The following is a 14,981-nucleotide window of genomic DNA, read 5'->3' as shown; positions in this document are numbered from 1 at the left end:
TTCAACTATATTTTAAAATCTTTCTTAAGAAACAAAAATTACCATATGAAACACTTGGATAAATTCCTTCTGTGACCCCCACATACTTTGTATTGTTCATAAAATTGGTAAAATTTTTCTAGACAATGTGTCTCATATGCTTATACATAACTTTGAGTGTGTCCACTATTTGTGTAAACCACTTAAGACTCAAAAACACTGCCCTGTGTCAGAGGAGATATATTAGAATACTATCCAAAATATGAATAAGTCAACTGGATATTTTATGACTAACGGCAAATCTGGCTTCTGAAATTTGAACACAGCCAGAAGGTCATGGTACAGTATCAGAATAATGCCATTATGTGTTACAAGCTTATAATGGCGAGTTGAGGCTGTGAATAATACTTGTGTGTTGTTGAATTGTGAATAACTGTATCACTCCTAAGAAATTTCCACTTTTGCTAGAAATGGTGATAGAGAAGCAGAATGTTCTGATTAGAGCAGGGCCTTGCATCGTCTCAAGTGATAAAGAGCAAAGGTAAAGCAGTGCCTTTTATCAGTAAAGCCGATGACATTGATCTGGTGAGATTCTCAGTCACAACAATCAGTCACAGGGAGAAAGTTGTCCTTCATGCATCAATGAGATTACTTTCAACAGTAAATGGTAGCCGTGTTTCATGGTGTGAGTGGAGATGCTTACCATTATGCAATCAAAAGCACAAAGGGAAAGGGGCCTTTATTTCCACTAAGGGTTGATTCACTGGGGTCAAGGTCCAGTCCAGGGTTAAGATTTTGAGGACAAATCTTCACGACAAGAGAGTCAGAGGGTCAGTTCACCAAGCTAGGGATGGAAATACTAAGACGAAGATCTTAAAGGGAACAGATGCTGAAAGCAGAAAACATGTTGAGAAGGACAGAAGGTCAGACTCGGTTTGCCATGGCAAAATCAGGAGCCCAGGTGGGCGAAGTCACATTGTCAGATTGTTGCATCTAGGTCAAAATGCCACAGGTGGCATCAGATAGCTGAGCAAGGACCACGTTCTAGATTACAGGCTGAGTTAATACATCATTGTGCTTTGTGGTTTTGTCTTCTTCTTTATGACCTTACTTGCTTAGCAAACCTCTCTGGACCCTTTTTCCAGCCTCCCCACAGGATCCTGACATAAGGAGTGATTTTTTGGAGCCCTTAGAAATGTATATAAATACATATTTTTCAAAGTTATGCATTGGCATAGAGCACTTTTTTTTTTTTTGCAAATTCTGCCCAGTTTTTTATGTGATATCAAATATTCTCTCAAGATGTCTAAGCATTGGTTCTTTAACTATTAAGTACTATCTCAAAGGTAATTGACAAAAGTAGGCCCCAGGGTGCCCTGGGTAACTCAGTCTGTTAAGGGTCAGACTCTTGATTTTGTTTCAGGTCATGATGTCACAGTTCATGAGTTCAAACCCCACACTGGGTTCTTCAGTGATGGTATGGAGCCTGCTTGGGATTCTCTCTCCCTCTCTCTCTCTCTCTCTCTCTCTCTCTCTCTCTGTGTGTGTGTGTGTGTGTGTGTGTGTCCTTCTCTCTGTCTCTCAAAATAAATAAATAATCTTTAAAAAAATTTTTAAGAAGGAATCCATGTTAAAAAAGAAAAGTAGGCCACAAAATAAAGAGAGATTCTAGATGTGAAATTTGTATTTTTGTCTGTTAATATTACTTGCTCTTTCTCTAAGCTCATTACTCTTAATATAGTTAATATTAAGGCAGTTGTAGTAAGCAAAGGGCTCTTAGTTTAGAGTAATTGTTTAATCAACAAGATAACTTAAATCTGATAGAAACTAAATGTCTATATGAGGAAAGGCATATTCTTATTATTTGGGAAAATTTTTTTGCAAAAATAATTGCAAATGGGGGCCACCTTCATACATATCGAGGGCAAATTTGGGAAGAGGTTAAAAAGAATAATTCCTAAATGTTGTGCATGGGTAGTCAGGTGGGCCACCAAATTTCACTGGACTAAACTTAAAAACCTTAGTTGTCAGTGTATCTTTGAAAAAAATAGATATTCTTTATAAGAAATTGGGAGCAGGGAGAAGACAAGGATTTACACTGGCTAATTTTCAAAACTATTCAGGACTAAAATATCACTTGAAGAATGCTATGGGATTAAGCCCCATTAAAAGCCACTATTTATTATGAAGTCTCCTTTAGTATATTTGGGCTCACTATAAAAATGTATTTTCATTGTGGAATGCTCAATCTGTAGAATATTAGTTCAAGTGCTGCTGGGCTATAGTTTCCATAAATCTTCACAATGTTTCCAAAATCTTCACAATACATCCCGAGTGTATTTAAAAGAAGGTCTCAAATTTTTAATTTGACAGAAATCTTCGTCATCAATAGAAAATAAGTAACCGTTGTGTCCATGACTATCTGTCTTCAAGGAAATAAACTTTCCCAGACCTAGTTTGGGATTTAAAGCAAAATAATATTGCATATTATAAACATGACTATTTATTTATACCTGACTAATTATTATATTTGTACCATCAAACGTGTGAATGCCACAGAATCTCAGGCACTTCGGGGGCTCTGTTCACACTTTGAAAAAGAATATGTATATGCACTATTTTCTAAGGCAGAACTGGGGCACCACTAAGTCTGAAGTTGAAAACTATGATTATCTTTAGGTCCTTAAATGCAAAAAGACCAAACAAGCAACCTTTCCCATAGGGGGAGAAACAGGAAAAGAAGAGCATCTTGGCATTCTTAAAGGGCGCAAAGTGTTTTCTTTTGCTCCATATCTTTAAGAGGCTAATCCTTTTTGAGGAAACTTTTTAAATTCCACCCTTTTGTAAGTATAGAAAGACTAAAACTATATATAATTAAAATATTTTTTAATTTTTTAATGTTTTATTTATTTTTGAGAGAGAGAGAGAGACAGCATGAGCAGGGGAGGGTCAGAGAGAGAGGGAGACATAGAATCTGAAGACAGGCTCCAAGCTCTGAGCCAGCTGTCAGCACAGAGCCTGATGCGGGGCTCAAACTCATGAACCATGAGATCATAACCTGAGCTGAAGTCGGATTCTTAACCGACTGAGCCACCCAGGTGCCCCTAAAATCTTTATAGTGAGTATCAAAATAACATTTTTACAGTAACTTCATAAAATATCAAAGAATCTGTCAAACCCCAAATTCAAAAACACTGCCTCGTCTACTGATGATTGTTGACATGCATTCACCTCATTTAAATGGTTTTATTCAGTGTGTGTAAGGGTAGGAATATTCTTGTTAAGGTTCCATTCTATCAAGGCTGTTTCTTAATCATATGATCAGTTCTGGACCCCAGGCTGGTATCTACAGATGAGGGCTGTACTCACCATAGTCAAACACTTCTTTAAAATGGAAAACCTCATGTCTTGAGGCTATCTGAAAATGACACAGCTCTTTGGAATTAGTTATATACAATTGACTCGTAGGGTGCGTGTATTTACATGCATGCCCACTTAAGCATACACACAAAGTCATTGCAGATTAATTCACAAGTCCAGCAATGGCTCATTGCTAGTGATCAACTCCCTCTCATGCAGTCAGTGGTGAATTTTACCAGGAGACCTCTCAGTCCTGGTCTTGATCCAGAGTTTCTCTCTTTCATGTGGGACCTCCATCTTATGTTCATTCTCTTTTGCACCCCATTCATTTTTATACCACTTTCCCACATAAGCTTGTTTGGAGATGTAATATTAATTACACCCAAATCTTGGTCTGCAATTTTTCCAGCATCATTCTTTAATGAATACAGACTTCATTGCATGTATTTCTATTACTTTAGCTACTTTGATTTCTATTTTTATTGCAAAGATCTGTGCAAATAAAAGAATATCAAAAGGTATGGCTATAAATGTGCTCTGCTAAATTCCCTCTGCCTTGAAATGCCTGTGAACTTCTGCTACAAAATGCCTGCTGCATTTTAATGCCTTTCTTGCAAGGCAACATGATATGGTAGAAATCATACCAGTCCTGAAGTCACACAACTGCTGGTCCACCGTCCTCCAAGTGTGCCACGTAACTGCTTAGAGCCTCAGTACAGGCATTTGTGAAATGTCACTGACTATATCATCTTCACAAATCTGATTGAGGATTGAAGGAGATGAAGTATGTAAAGCATAAATATTATACTCAGGGCATCATAGAAGCTTGATACATGTTAGTTTCTTTTCTCCAGCTTGCAGCACTAATGGGAGGAGACCACAGCACACACAAATGAACACACTGTAAAACGTACTTCAACTGAGGTCACCATAAATTAGGAGAGTATGAAGAATAAGAAGAATCAGGTTAAATTTCAAAGGAGCAGATAATGCCTTACTGTGGTGTTTATTGCATAAGAAAATATATTACTATAGGTTTACTGCATTTGGGAATATATTACTGTTGGTGGCTATTTAAGAAAATAACATGGTTCCTGAACTCTGTTACAACTTCAAACTCTGTCCAGCTCTAAAATGTAATAAAAAGAGCCTGCTTAGCTATACATCTGCCTTTAAAGGCATAAGCAGTGTAATTTACAGGAAATCACTACAATATAAATCTGTTTTGTTCTACTGCTTGCATTAATTTTACATAAAATGTCAGCACATTGAAAGTGTAGGAGAGGCACTGATTATCTACATATGAATATGGGTGGAATGGGAACTTTTTTTGTACGAATGGCCAACCTTTAGTTCCTCCAGGGAACAAATAAGATAGGAAGGCTAATTTTCTAAGTAGGAACTTGAAGATGGGGCTCTTGATACTTCAGCTGATTTTATATAGTTGGCAAGACTATTTGTGTGACATCATCATCTGATGAAACTTCTGATGCTATCTTGCAAAAGATTCCGCAGAATCTTTTGGTAGATTGGTAGTGGCTTTCTGAAGTTCTGGGTTGAGAAGGATTTCTAAGGCCATGTCTAGGTTCATCAGGAAAGGAAGCTGTAATTGATTACCTAGGTCCTCACGTCCACTCCAGGTAGGAAGTGGAATGCGTAAAAGCCTGTATCAATGTATTTGTTATAAAAGTATGTGTTTCATATTTTATGGCTATTATAATTATCATTGCTATTATGACAAAGGTGTTTTTATATTCCTCTTTGAATTTCTACATCTTCAACACAAAATGGAACCAATTAACTGCTTTGGTCACAATAGCTTATACATATCATTTTTATTGACTTGATGGTAAATGTGTATTATCTGCAAAAAAGAGCTAAAAAATGAAATCAGAACTTGCTCTTCCTAATTTTATTATATTAAACTCTTAAAATTAAGGGGGGAAATCTGATACAGTTACTTAGGGTAGGGTGAGGGCTGAAGAAATAAAACAAAAAGAGAGAGAGAGATAAGGGTAAGATGCAGTCCCGGGCTACTATGAAAGGTTTGCACCATCCCCTTTAAAACATTCACACAGGGGAGACGATACAGCATGTTTTGCACTTAGATGGTCCATGACTTTCTAGACTTTTTTCCTGTTTTTTCTCTGAGGCCAGATTTCTTCTCTGGGTAAATAGTCATGTTCCTGTCAGCCAGAGGGGATTTTCTGAATCCTAAACAACTGATTTTGTATTCCTGCCCCATTCCCTTTATTTGAGAACTAAAATCTGATCAAACCCATATTTTTAAATTTATGTATTTATAGACATATGGAAGAATAGTTTATAGTCTGAGTATGATTTTTTTTCCATCGCAAATGTAGGAAAATTGTGGGGCGTTTTAAAACAGGGCCTTATCAATTTTTTTTCCTTATTACTGATGACTTCATCCTGCTTGAATTCAATGCTTCAGTTTCTTTGGGTAAACTAATAGATTATGTATGCAGTGTTTTCACCGTGTTGATTGAACTCATCTGGTGAGTTAGAGCACGGCTCACACATTCGCGTCCTCTGCAGAGGCCGGGGCACTGCATGGAGGCACAGGAGTCAGCTCGCCGTCCTCCAAAGGGAAGCTGGTCCGCCTAGAGCTGTCCCGCCTTCCCTGCCTTCCCGTTGTTCAGAAAAGCGTATCAGACTTTCCTTTTTATTATTGCTGTTGTTGTCTTCTTCAAACGTTCAAAACCTTTTTTAAGTTTTTTTTATTTGAGTTGACACACGACGTTACTTTAGTTTCAGGTGTCCACCGTAGTGGTCCAACAGTTATTTTATGCTTTGCCGTGCTCCCCATCAGGTAGCAGCCATGTGTCACCACACATCACGACTCCGGTACCACGCCTTTATGCCCTACGCCGTACCTTTCATCCCTGTGACTCACTCATTCCAGAGCTGGATGCTGGACTTCCCCTTCCTGTTCAGCCCTGGCGCTCTTCTCTCTCCTCCCCCACCTCCACCCCTTGGCAACGCATGGCAGCATGTTCTCTGTGCTTATGGGTCTCATTTCTGTGTTTTTGTTTAGAAAACTTATACTTTAAAAAAAGCAGAGTGAAGAAACAGGAGTCTCCTGGGAGTTTTTAAATACAGACTGAAGAAAAATAAAGATACATGATACCTAAGGGTTTGTCTTTTCTTAATAAAAAGCCTCGGCTACTGAGTGACTATGAGGCAATGTAGGGAGCCCAGAGCCCCTTGCTAACTTCGTAGAGATGCTGTAAGACGTCAGCAATTAACTTCGAATCCAGTTTGGGAGGACTGCTTTTCTGCCAAAAGATGCCCACTCACCATTTTCCTTTTATAGTTTACAAGCATCATTTCAAAAAATTTTAAACAAATAGTAGATGACTTCTGTTGCTTTCAGATATCTCCTTTAATGAGACATCTCATTTAAACTTAAAACTGCGCTGTAACACGTAGGGATGGTCTGGCATGCGCAGCTCTTCGCAGTGGGTGTCTTCCTCCCTTTCCCCGCCCCCTCCCATATATCTGTATACTAACATGGTGATCCTCACAGACCCATCGAGCACAAGTGTCCTTATGGTTAACAAGTCGTTATGAATTGAGTTAAAGTACCAAAATTTACAAGTGATATGCTTCTGCCATTTATTAGAGTAAATTCAAATTGTCCCTAAAGTCACTAGCACTCATTTCTATTCTAACTTGCTTACTACAGGAGAAAGGGAGAAGAGCATATAGTGCCGGCGATGTGTGGTGAGCCAGGGCAAAAGATGTTGAGGATCCCTGCTGGCCCAAACTGAGTTCTTTGCTCTCCCCTAAAGCAAGATGCTTCCTCTTTTCTGTCCTTTGCATTTGCCTTCCGTCCACCTGCAATTTCCCCGTGTCGCTTGTGTAGCTGTTGAGAACCTAAGTGTCCTTCAAGAGTCACCTAAGGTGTCCCAACTTCTGTGAAGCTTTCCGTAGGCTTCTTCCGTGGCTCTGCCCTCCCCCCATCAGTGTAAGCAGCCTTTGTCACCACAGTCCTTTTTTCATTCATTCATTCATTCATTCATTCATTCCTTTTTTTTTAATAATAGTCCATTTTTAGACTGCTGTTGTAGCACCTGGATTGTAGTCTTCTGTATCCTTTTCAGTCCCCTGCCTCCCAGACCATGTGTTTTTTGCAGACAAGGACTAGAAATTCTTTGCTTTCACTTCCCCTCAGATCATAACATAAGGTCTGGCACAATAGGACACTCATGCCTCAGATGAACCAGAGAAGTTGAACAATTGTTGAAATCTGCCTACAATTCTCCTCTTGCTTTCCAGCCCTGAAATGCATCACATGATGTTGCTTCTGTTGAAATGATCATGACAAACCCAAGCTAAAAGGGAGCCACTCGCTAAGTAGTTTGGGGTTGTGTGGAAAACACTGGGAAAATGAGAATGCCTAAGAAAGAATGACTAAAGTAGGGAGAGGAAGTATGGACAAGTGATGAAGAAAGCACAGTCTACTGTCACCTGTTTTGTTGTTTTTTAGTTCTTCTTTTGACTTCTTGATATAGCTTTCACCCTCTCTGCCTTCTCTATATGCTATGTGCCTGTACACTGACATGGATCCTACCCATCCCCCTCCAAAAAGTCATCAGTGTCATTGAAATGAAGACTGGTACAAGCCAACTCTGTGTCACGCCCAATCTTCAGGTCAAACAACTGGTCTCAAATTGGCAACTTCTAATTTGAAAAAATGAAATACCTACATTAAAATTAACCAAACTCTGTGGATATGATTATAAGAAAAAAGTGATAGCTCTTTTAATTGCTCTTAAGGTCAGGACCTTATCTTACCTTTTTCACTCAAAAGGCATTTATTCATCCCAAGTCAGATGTTTTGACCCTTAGAGCTAAATGTATTTACATAAAGACCATTTTTTGTTCACTTTTATTACTGATTTTATAGTTTTCCTAGCATATTTGAATTCCATGATTGAATCTTCTAAATTTGGATGTCAGCTTCTTTACTAAGATCAAAAATTGAGCGTCCAGGATGATGTATACCAGGTGACTGTGTTTGTTTGATTATGTCCTGTAGTGGTCGTCCTCCAAGCGGAAGCACTGATCGCATCCAGAAGTTGCGGAAAGAATATTATCAGGCACGGAGGGAAGGTTTCACCTTATATGAGGACGACGAGGGAAGAGCAAGGCTAGATTATGACTTTCACTGGGTAAGCCCATGCCTGATTCCAATCATTGAATTCATCTTTACTGAAATCATTGCGAGTAGAAGAACACGGCTAAGCATGTTCTATCCATATCAAGTTATATTTAGGTTCCTTGAGTTTAACAGATATGAACGTTACCCAAACCACAGCCATCTTGTCCCACAGAAGTTGTTTACATAAATCAAACCACACTAATGCATAGTAGTTTATTTTAATTGCTTTCATATTTACTCTCTGTTGGACTTGTATACCAATGTGTTAGGGTGGAGCAGATGGTCGATATTTTAAAGAAGACAAGGAATCTTTGTCATCATCTACTGAGTCTTAATCTTTGCCTTCCATCTCTTGGGTTTCAGACATCTGGGCAAGCATTGACAGACCACTCAGCATAAGCCATCTTTCCTTTAGAAAAGGTTATTGGACATAAATTTCAGAATAGTTCTCTTCAGAGATATCAGTTGTTTGTATATTGCCTCGGAACAATTCATTTTGCTGATCACTAAGATAATCTTATTTTGAGATATGAGCAGCCTTTGTATTAGATGGTTCTCTTTACGAAATCCTTCAGCATTTGTGGATGGAAAAGAATATTGTGTCCTCTAAAGAGGGATCCTGTGGGCTTTTCCAAGAAAGCGTGATTCTTTCTCTTGTCTTTTTCAAGAAGGCAAGGCTGTACTAACAAAATACACTTAACTTTGTAGCACCCACAAAAAATACCAGAGGAGAGTGCTTAGAGATGGATTAAAGTACATGTCACATACTCGGGATAGTGCCTGCCACTAAGTTGGGGTTCAATAAATCTTGGCCCTCATTACAGCATTATTGGAGCAGAGCTGTACGTGGTAAATGTGATGTCCTTGTGGTGATGTCAGCTCTCACTCACCCTATTTGATGGTTACTGCCTCTACTACAGTTTTTAGTGCTGTTTTGAGAATCACATAAGGAACTCTTTTATCCCTGGTGGCCACTAAAGACACCAGCTCTTTTGAAGGACAAATCTGTTAAAGGAAAGTTTCCTCTCCTGATTTGTACACTCATACTTATGCTCATGAGGTCAGGGTTGGGAGGTAGAGTCCAGACACCAAGCTGGTTCCTTCTGTCTTTCTCTCTGGTGCCATGACACCTCGGGCGTAGCACTTTGAACTTTTACACTAGCCTTAGAAAGTCAGCTGCAGCCCCCACCCCTGTTGTGCAGAGCAACTGAAACTCTTCAGTCCAGTAGCTTCTCCATGTAGGACAGAGTTTAAAAACACTAAGCAGAAATGCAAATTAAGGACTGGCAGTCTCCTACCAAATAGCTTTGGCCTATCTCTGGATAGGCACTTTGTAGCTATAGATCAAAGCAAATAGCTTTTTATTGGTTTTATTACAGATGTTAGGATTAAACAGCATGGCATTTACAGTGATGGGACAACTGGTCACTTAGACTCTCACTAACAGAAGAGGAAGATTTCCACAGAATGACAATTTAGATAATTCACTTCATTTCAAACTTAATTGAGATCAACCTATTAACGTTGATGACGGACTGTATACATAAGGCTCAGCTCCCTTGATCAAAAACACAAGCAATAAAATAAGGGAAGTCATTTCCACCATGACCAGAACAGAGCACCATGTCCAGGGCATTGAAAAGCCCTCCATCTCGACACCACTGTGAATTCCTATGAAGAAAATAAGACAAGTAATTTTAGACTAAGAAGTTCTAGTTGTTTTGACCTTATTTTGTAGGCTCTCCTTACATCAAGCTGAAAAAGGCTGAAGATGCTTAACCTTCATGAGGCCTGAAGTTTCCCCTGACCTTTACCAGTCCTGAAATGGATAACCACCCATTCAGGTCCTCTCTATCTTAGTGATTCTATTTTTATTCCAAGCAAATATAGAATTAGACAATCTAGTGAGTAAAGAAATATCTCTATTTTAATTCATGTTCCCGTACTCAAGCATACTGAGCTTTACCAAAAGTGACTGATTTTACATTTTCCAGGCAAGTGGGGACTAAGGCTTCCCAAAGGGATGCTTTCGAAATGCACTCTCATAAAAGCTAGTGCTCTTTGTGGTCGCCTGAGATACCCCAAACCAGAAATTCAAATCTCAGCATCCTTTCCCCCATCTCCTCAAGCCAAGGAAAAACACAGCTATCTTTTGTCCGGCGCAGGCCAGAGAAATTACACCGTGGCCTTGCTACTCTCGGGTAGATCTAGGAAAGCGGGTTAGAAAGTTAACATTTCATTCCTGCCATTCAGCCAGACCCAACAAGGCAGCTTTTATTTGGGCTGTGGTTCCTAATCAGTCTGGCCTTTAGCATCATGGAGGGGGCGGGTTAAAATTGGATCACCAGCCCTGACAGAGAAGGGCGGGTCCCAAGAGAGGGCTCCTGGCTGCTTCTCCACGTGGTCATCAAGGTTTCTGACCCACATTCTAAAAATAGGACATTGATCCCAATCACTGCAATAAGGACCATAGCTCGCCTTCTCTAACAAAAGCATTACGTGGACCTGCATCATCAAAAACCACTTTCACGGACGCACAACTTCCCAGGCCAGATGCTTCAGATTTAGAAGCCTGATAAATATTTCCTGGATCCACACAGTACTGGAAAGCTCCTAGACTATTGAGAAGTAAATTAGGAAGATAAGTTACCTAAGAACTAAGTAGATGAGAAAGAAAAAAGTTCCCTAAAATAAAATACAGAAAAAAATAAGTTACCTAAGAACTTACTAGACCAGAAAGAATAAAAAGTATGTGCACAGAAGTCCTCAAAGCCACAATTAGTAAAGCAATCACTGGAAAGGTTATTAGGATCTTTGCATATTTTTTTAACATATTGTTGTCAGTGGGACTAATAATTCTTTCTTTGGCTTGCCTCCAACTTTCCGAGGCTATCCTAGAGGTAGTTCTCAGTCCAGTGGCTTTGAGCTGATGCCTTTCCCCACTGCTCTCTTGAGTTCTCACTTACCCCATAGCATTTGCACCTCCCTCTTTTCTCTCTGTCTCTCATCCAATTTTAACAAATATTTGCTCCATCTTAATGTAGGCCAGGTGCCAGTCCTAGAATATATCATCTCTGCCTTGGAGGAACTTCCAGGCTAGCCAGGAGTACAGACATTTACGGCAAAACCAAAATAAGACAATAATATATGTGAGAAATTCTGTAGCATAGAGAGGTATTCGCTTTGAAATGAGCTCAGTGAGCAGTTAATTCTGCCGGAGGCCGAGTATGCAGCCAGGGGTGTGGGAATTCTATAGAGATCATTTAGGAGTCGCCTCAGTGGACATATTTGGTCCTCTTTGTCTCAAATTTGGTGGTTTTCTTTTTCCCAAAGGAGATCCCGATTTATTCACTTCATTTGTGTTAAAATAAATGAACACACACAGATTGCAAGGTTTGTAAATATGGACATGAGACCTTACAAATCTTTTCAGCCAGTCTGTTCTGTAGCTGTTTTCCCATGTAGGCTCTGAAAAGCTGTAAAGAACAAGTTGAGAGAATTTCAATGACTGGAAGTGATACGGCCTGGCGAGGTTTTATAGGCCCAATTAAGTAAGATATGCTAGCTGTGACGTGTTCATATTTGCCAAAAGAAAACATAATACCTGTTATCTCCTGGTATTTTATTTTCTGTAAAACTTGTTAAGATGATCACAGTCCTCTGGCAACAAGCTGGGGTATTTTTTATTAACAGATAAAGATTATCTGCTTGTTTAATGGCAGCATGAATATCCTGTAAGTAATTTCACAAATGAGATGGCTCCAGAGTTTTCTAAAAATACTCGTACCTTTATTATTGTCTTTTTTCAAGAGCTGCCTGGCAAATACTATACGCATCCTCCTCTTTTTAACTCTCTGGCTAAATAAGTAGAATTTTTATTTATGAAAGAGGCTTGTAGACATTTAGATGGGAGGAAGTACTATAATTTCTCCTTTCGTAAAACAGATGGAGCTGTATCTTTTTGGCAAAGGGGATTGGTTCAGGTGATGGTTGGGTGAATAAATGAAAACACTCTGGAAGGTCTGTTCACCCTATTGTGAGGATGATGTAGGAGTGAACTTGAAGAAACATGGTTGGCAGCTGTCGAGACGAGAAAGATACACCTAGTGAACTCTGCAGTCAGAGGAACAAAAGCAAGATGTTGAGATCCTGCTAACCGTCTTAGGAAAGGGAATTAAGATGGTATGAATAGTAGCCATGCAAGTATAAAAACTATCAGAAGGTGATTTTCTAAATATGAGGGTTAAGAGAAATGAACTCCTGCTGCTAGTGGTCCAATACCAGAACTGAGTTGCCTGTATTTTATTTTCCATCTCTGCACTTCAAAGGCATCTGAAAAAAAGGGAAGGACATTGATGAAAAATTCCGGATTAGTCAATGGCTCTCACGTCACAAAGAACAGAAATTTAACTTAAGCTGCCCTTAGCAAAACAGGAAATTTTGTGGGCTCACATAACTTTAAATTCTATAGATACATCTGACCTCAGGCAAAGCTGGATCCAGCTCCACTGTTACTCTCTCTGTAGGCGCAGTTCTTAGGGAGCCCCTCACTGGTGGTGAGATAAACATTGACAGCTCCAGCCCAACAACTTTGTGAAAGAAGATTGTCTCAGGGCCCCTCGGTGGAGCGTCTGACTTCCGCTCAGGTCATGATCTCACAGTTCGTGAGTTCAAGCCCCACATTGGGCTCTGCACTGACAGCTCAGAGTCTGGAGCCTGCTTCAGATTCTGTGCTTCCATCTCTCTCTTTTTCTCTCCGCCCCTCCCCTGCTTGTGAAGCATTCTGTCTCTCTCCCTCTCTCTCAAAAATGAGTAAATAAAAACATTAAAAAAAAAAAAAAAGGAGATTATCTCACCCCCAGTACATCTAGGAAGTCTTAGAACATCAGTTCAGTACAATGTTGAGTGAATGACTTATTAACTCAGCCTGGGTCACATATCCACTTTCTGAATCGCCCTGGCTACAAAGATGTAGTACTTTCACTGGCCAGAGCTAGGTCCCAAGGTCACCCCTGGAACCAGAAGGTAGGATCAGGCCTCTGTAGATCCCATAAATGAGTCTAGATGAAGAAGTAGTCCCCAGAGGAAAATCAACTTACTAACCAACAGAGGAAGGGAAAAATGGATGTCAGGCATGATTTGTAGTTGTCTACTCTAACTTCTGGTTGTATTAACAGTATAAAGTTCCTTCATCTTAAATTTTTAAGGAAAGAGAATGAAAAGGCCTTTCCCTTCATGTATTTTCCTCTTGATAATTAGAAAGAACAGTTCTATTATCAGACTTCAACTTGCTGCCAGTATTGGTAAAAGGAGAAAGAAGATTTATTTTTGTCTACTGGTCCAGGATCTTTAAGCTATCCCAGGAACCCAGGTAGCTTCACTGAATTATTCATGAGAAATTATCAGACCTCTGGCTACTTATTTAGATAGGCAAGTGACATTTTGATTCACCCCAGACCTAGGAATTTGCACCCCCCCCCCACCATGGCAGGGTGGGGAATGGGAGGGGAGTGGGCTGAGAGGCCTAGAATTCTTTAAAAGGACTAAAAGTGACTTTTTTTGGGTAGAATTATCCTACCTATATCCCCAAGGATTGTTGTTTTGTGATAAGTATAAATTCTATATATAAGTATAGATTTTATATACATATATCAAATCATTATTTTGTATACTTAAAACAACAAAATGTTCTCTGTCAATTCTATCAGTTTTTAAAGAAAGGATATATTCTGTTCTTCAAAGCTTCAAAAGTTAAAATGAGATAAAGAATTACAGCCATCAAACGTTTGCATCTACTATCATAGTTTAGCTCCGACCATACACCACACAGTTCCTTCTCAGTTGATTTCTCCTTAGCCCCATAAGTAGTTTCTTCCAATGTGTCCCTCCACCAACATATTAGTGTTTTTCCCTGATTTCTTCAAACACCTGAACTGAGGCGTGGAAGAGGTACCAAAGCAGGGTAAAGAGGAGAAGAAAACACCTGTGTTTATGAATTAGGTGGATTTTGGAAGGGCATGAGGTTTGATAAACATCAAATGCCAGCTGGAGAGTTGAGACTGACTCACTTTGATTTCGGGAAGTAGTGGACATGTAAGGAAAAAAAAAGACAAATAAATTGAAGATTTATTTTGGTTGGTAGTTTTAGTTCTTTATGTTTTAATGTGGCTTTCATGTGAACGTGTTGACATATTAGCTATATGGAGATCATATGAGTGAACATCTAGCTTTTAAACATAGTGCAAATCATTTCGAAAGAAGGCGATATAGAACATAGAAATAAACCGTGTTTCAGAAACTCATTTAGAAATTGACAGTTTGGTACTGGGAATGTTTTTCCCATGGGGAGGGGGGGTTGGAAATGGCTGGTTGTTAGGATCCCAAACCAGTCTGCAAGAGCCCACTACAATCCAATAAACTTGGGCTAATCACAGACAATAACCAAAAAACCCAGGAG

The 14,981-nt window shown here is 39.4% G+C and overlaps 1 protein-coding gene across 1 annotated transcript in view; it reads left to right on the top strand.

Annotated features, from left to right (window-relative positions):
* Positions 1-14,981, top strand: part of PARD3B (par-3 family cell polarity regulator beta) — a 1,000,837-nt gene that overhangs the window by 888,507 nt on the left and 97,349 nt on the right. Inside the window, exon 22 of the mRNA XM_029934009.1 lies at positions 8,402-8,534. Coding sequence (XP_029789869.1) covers positions 8,402-8,534 — 133 coding nt within the window. The remainder of the gene's footprint in view (positions 1-8,401; positions 8,535-14,981) is intronic.

This window comes from Suricata suricatta, chromosome 3, assembly GCF_006229205.1.
Source record: "Suricata suricatta isolate VVHF042 chromosome 3, meerkat_22Aug2017_6uvM2_HiC, whole genome shotgun sequence".
Classification (NCBI taxonomy): domain Eukaryota; kingdom Metazoa; phylum Chordata; class Mammalia; order Carnivora; family Herpestidae; genus Suricata; species Suricata suricatta.
This window is presented reverse-complemented; position numbering and strand designations above follow the sequence as displayed.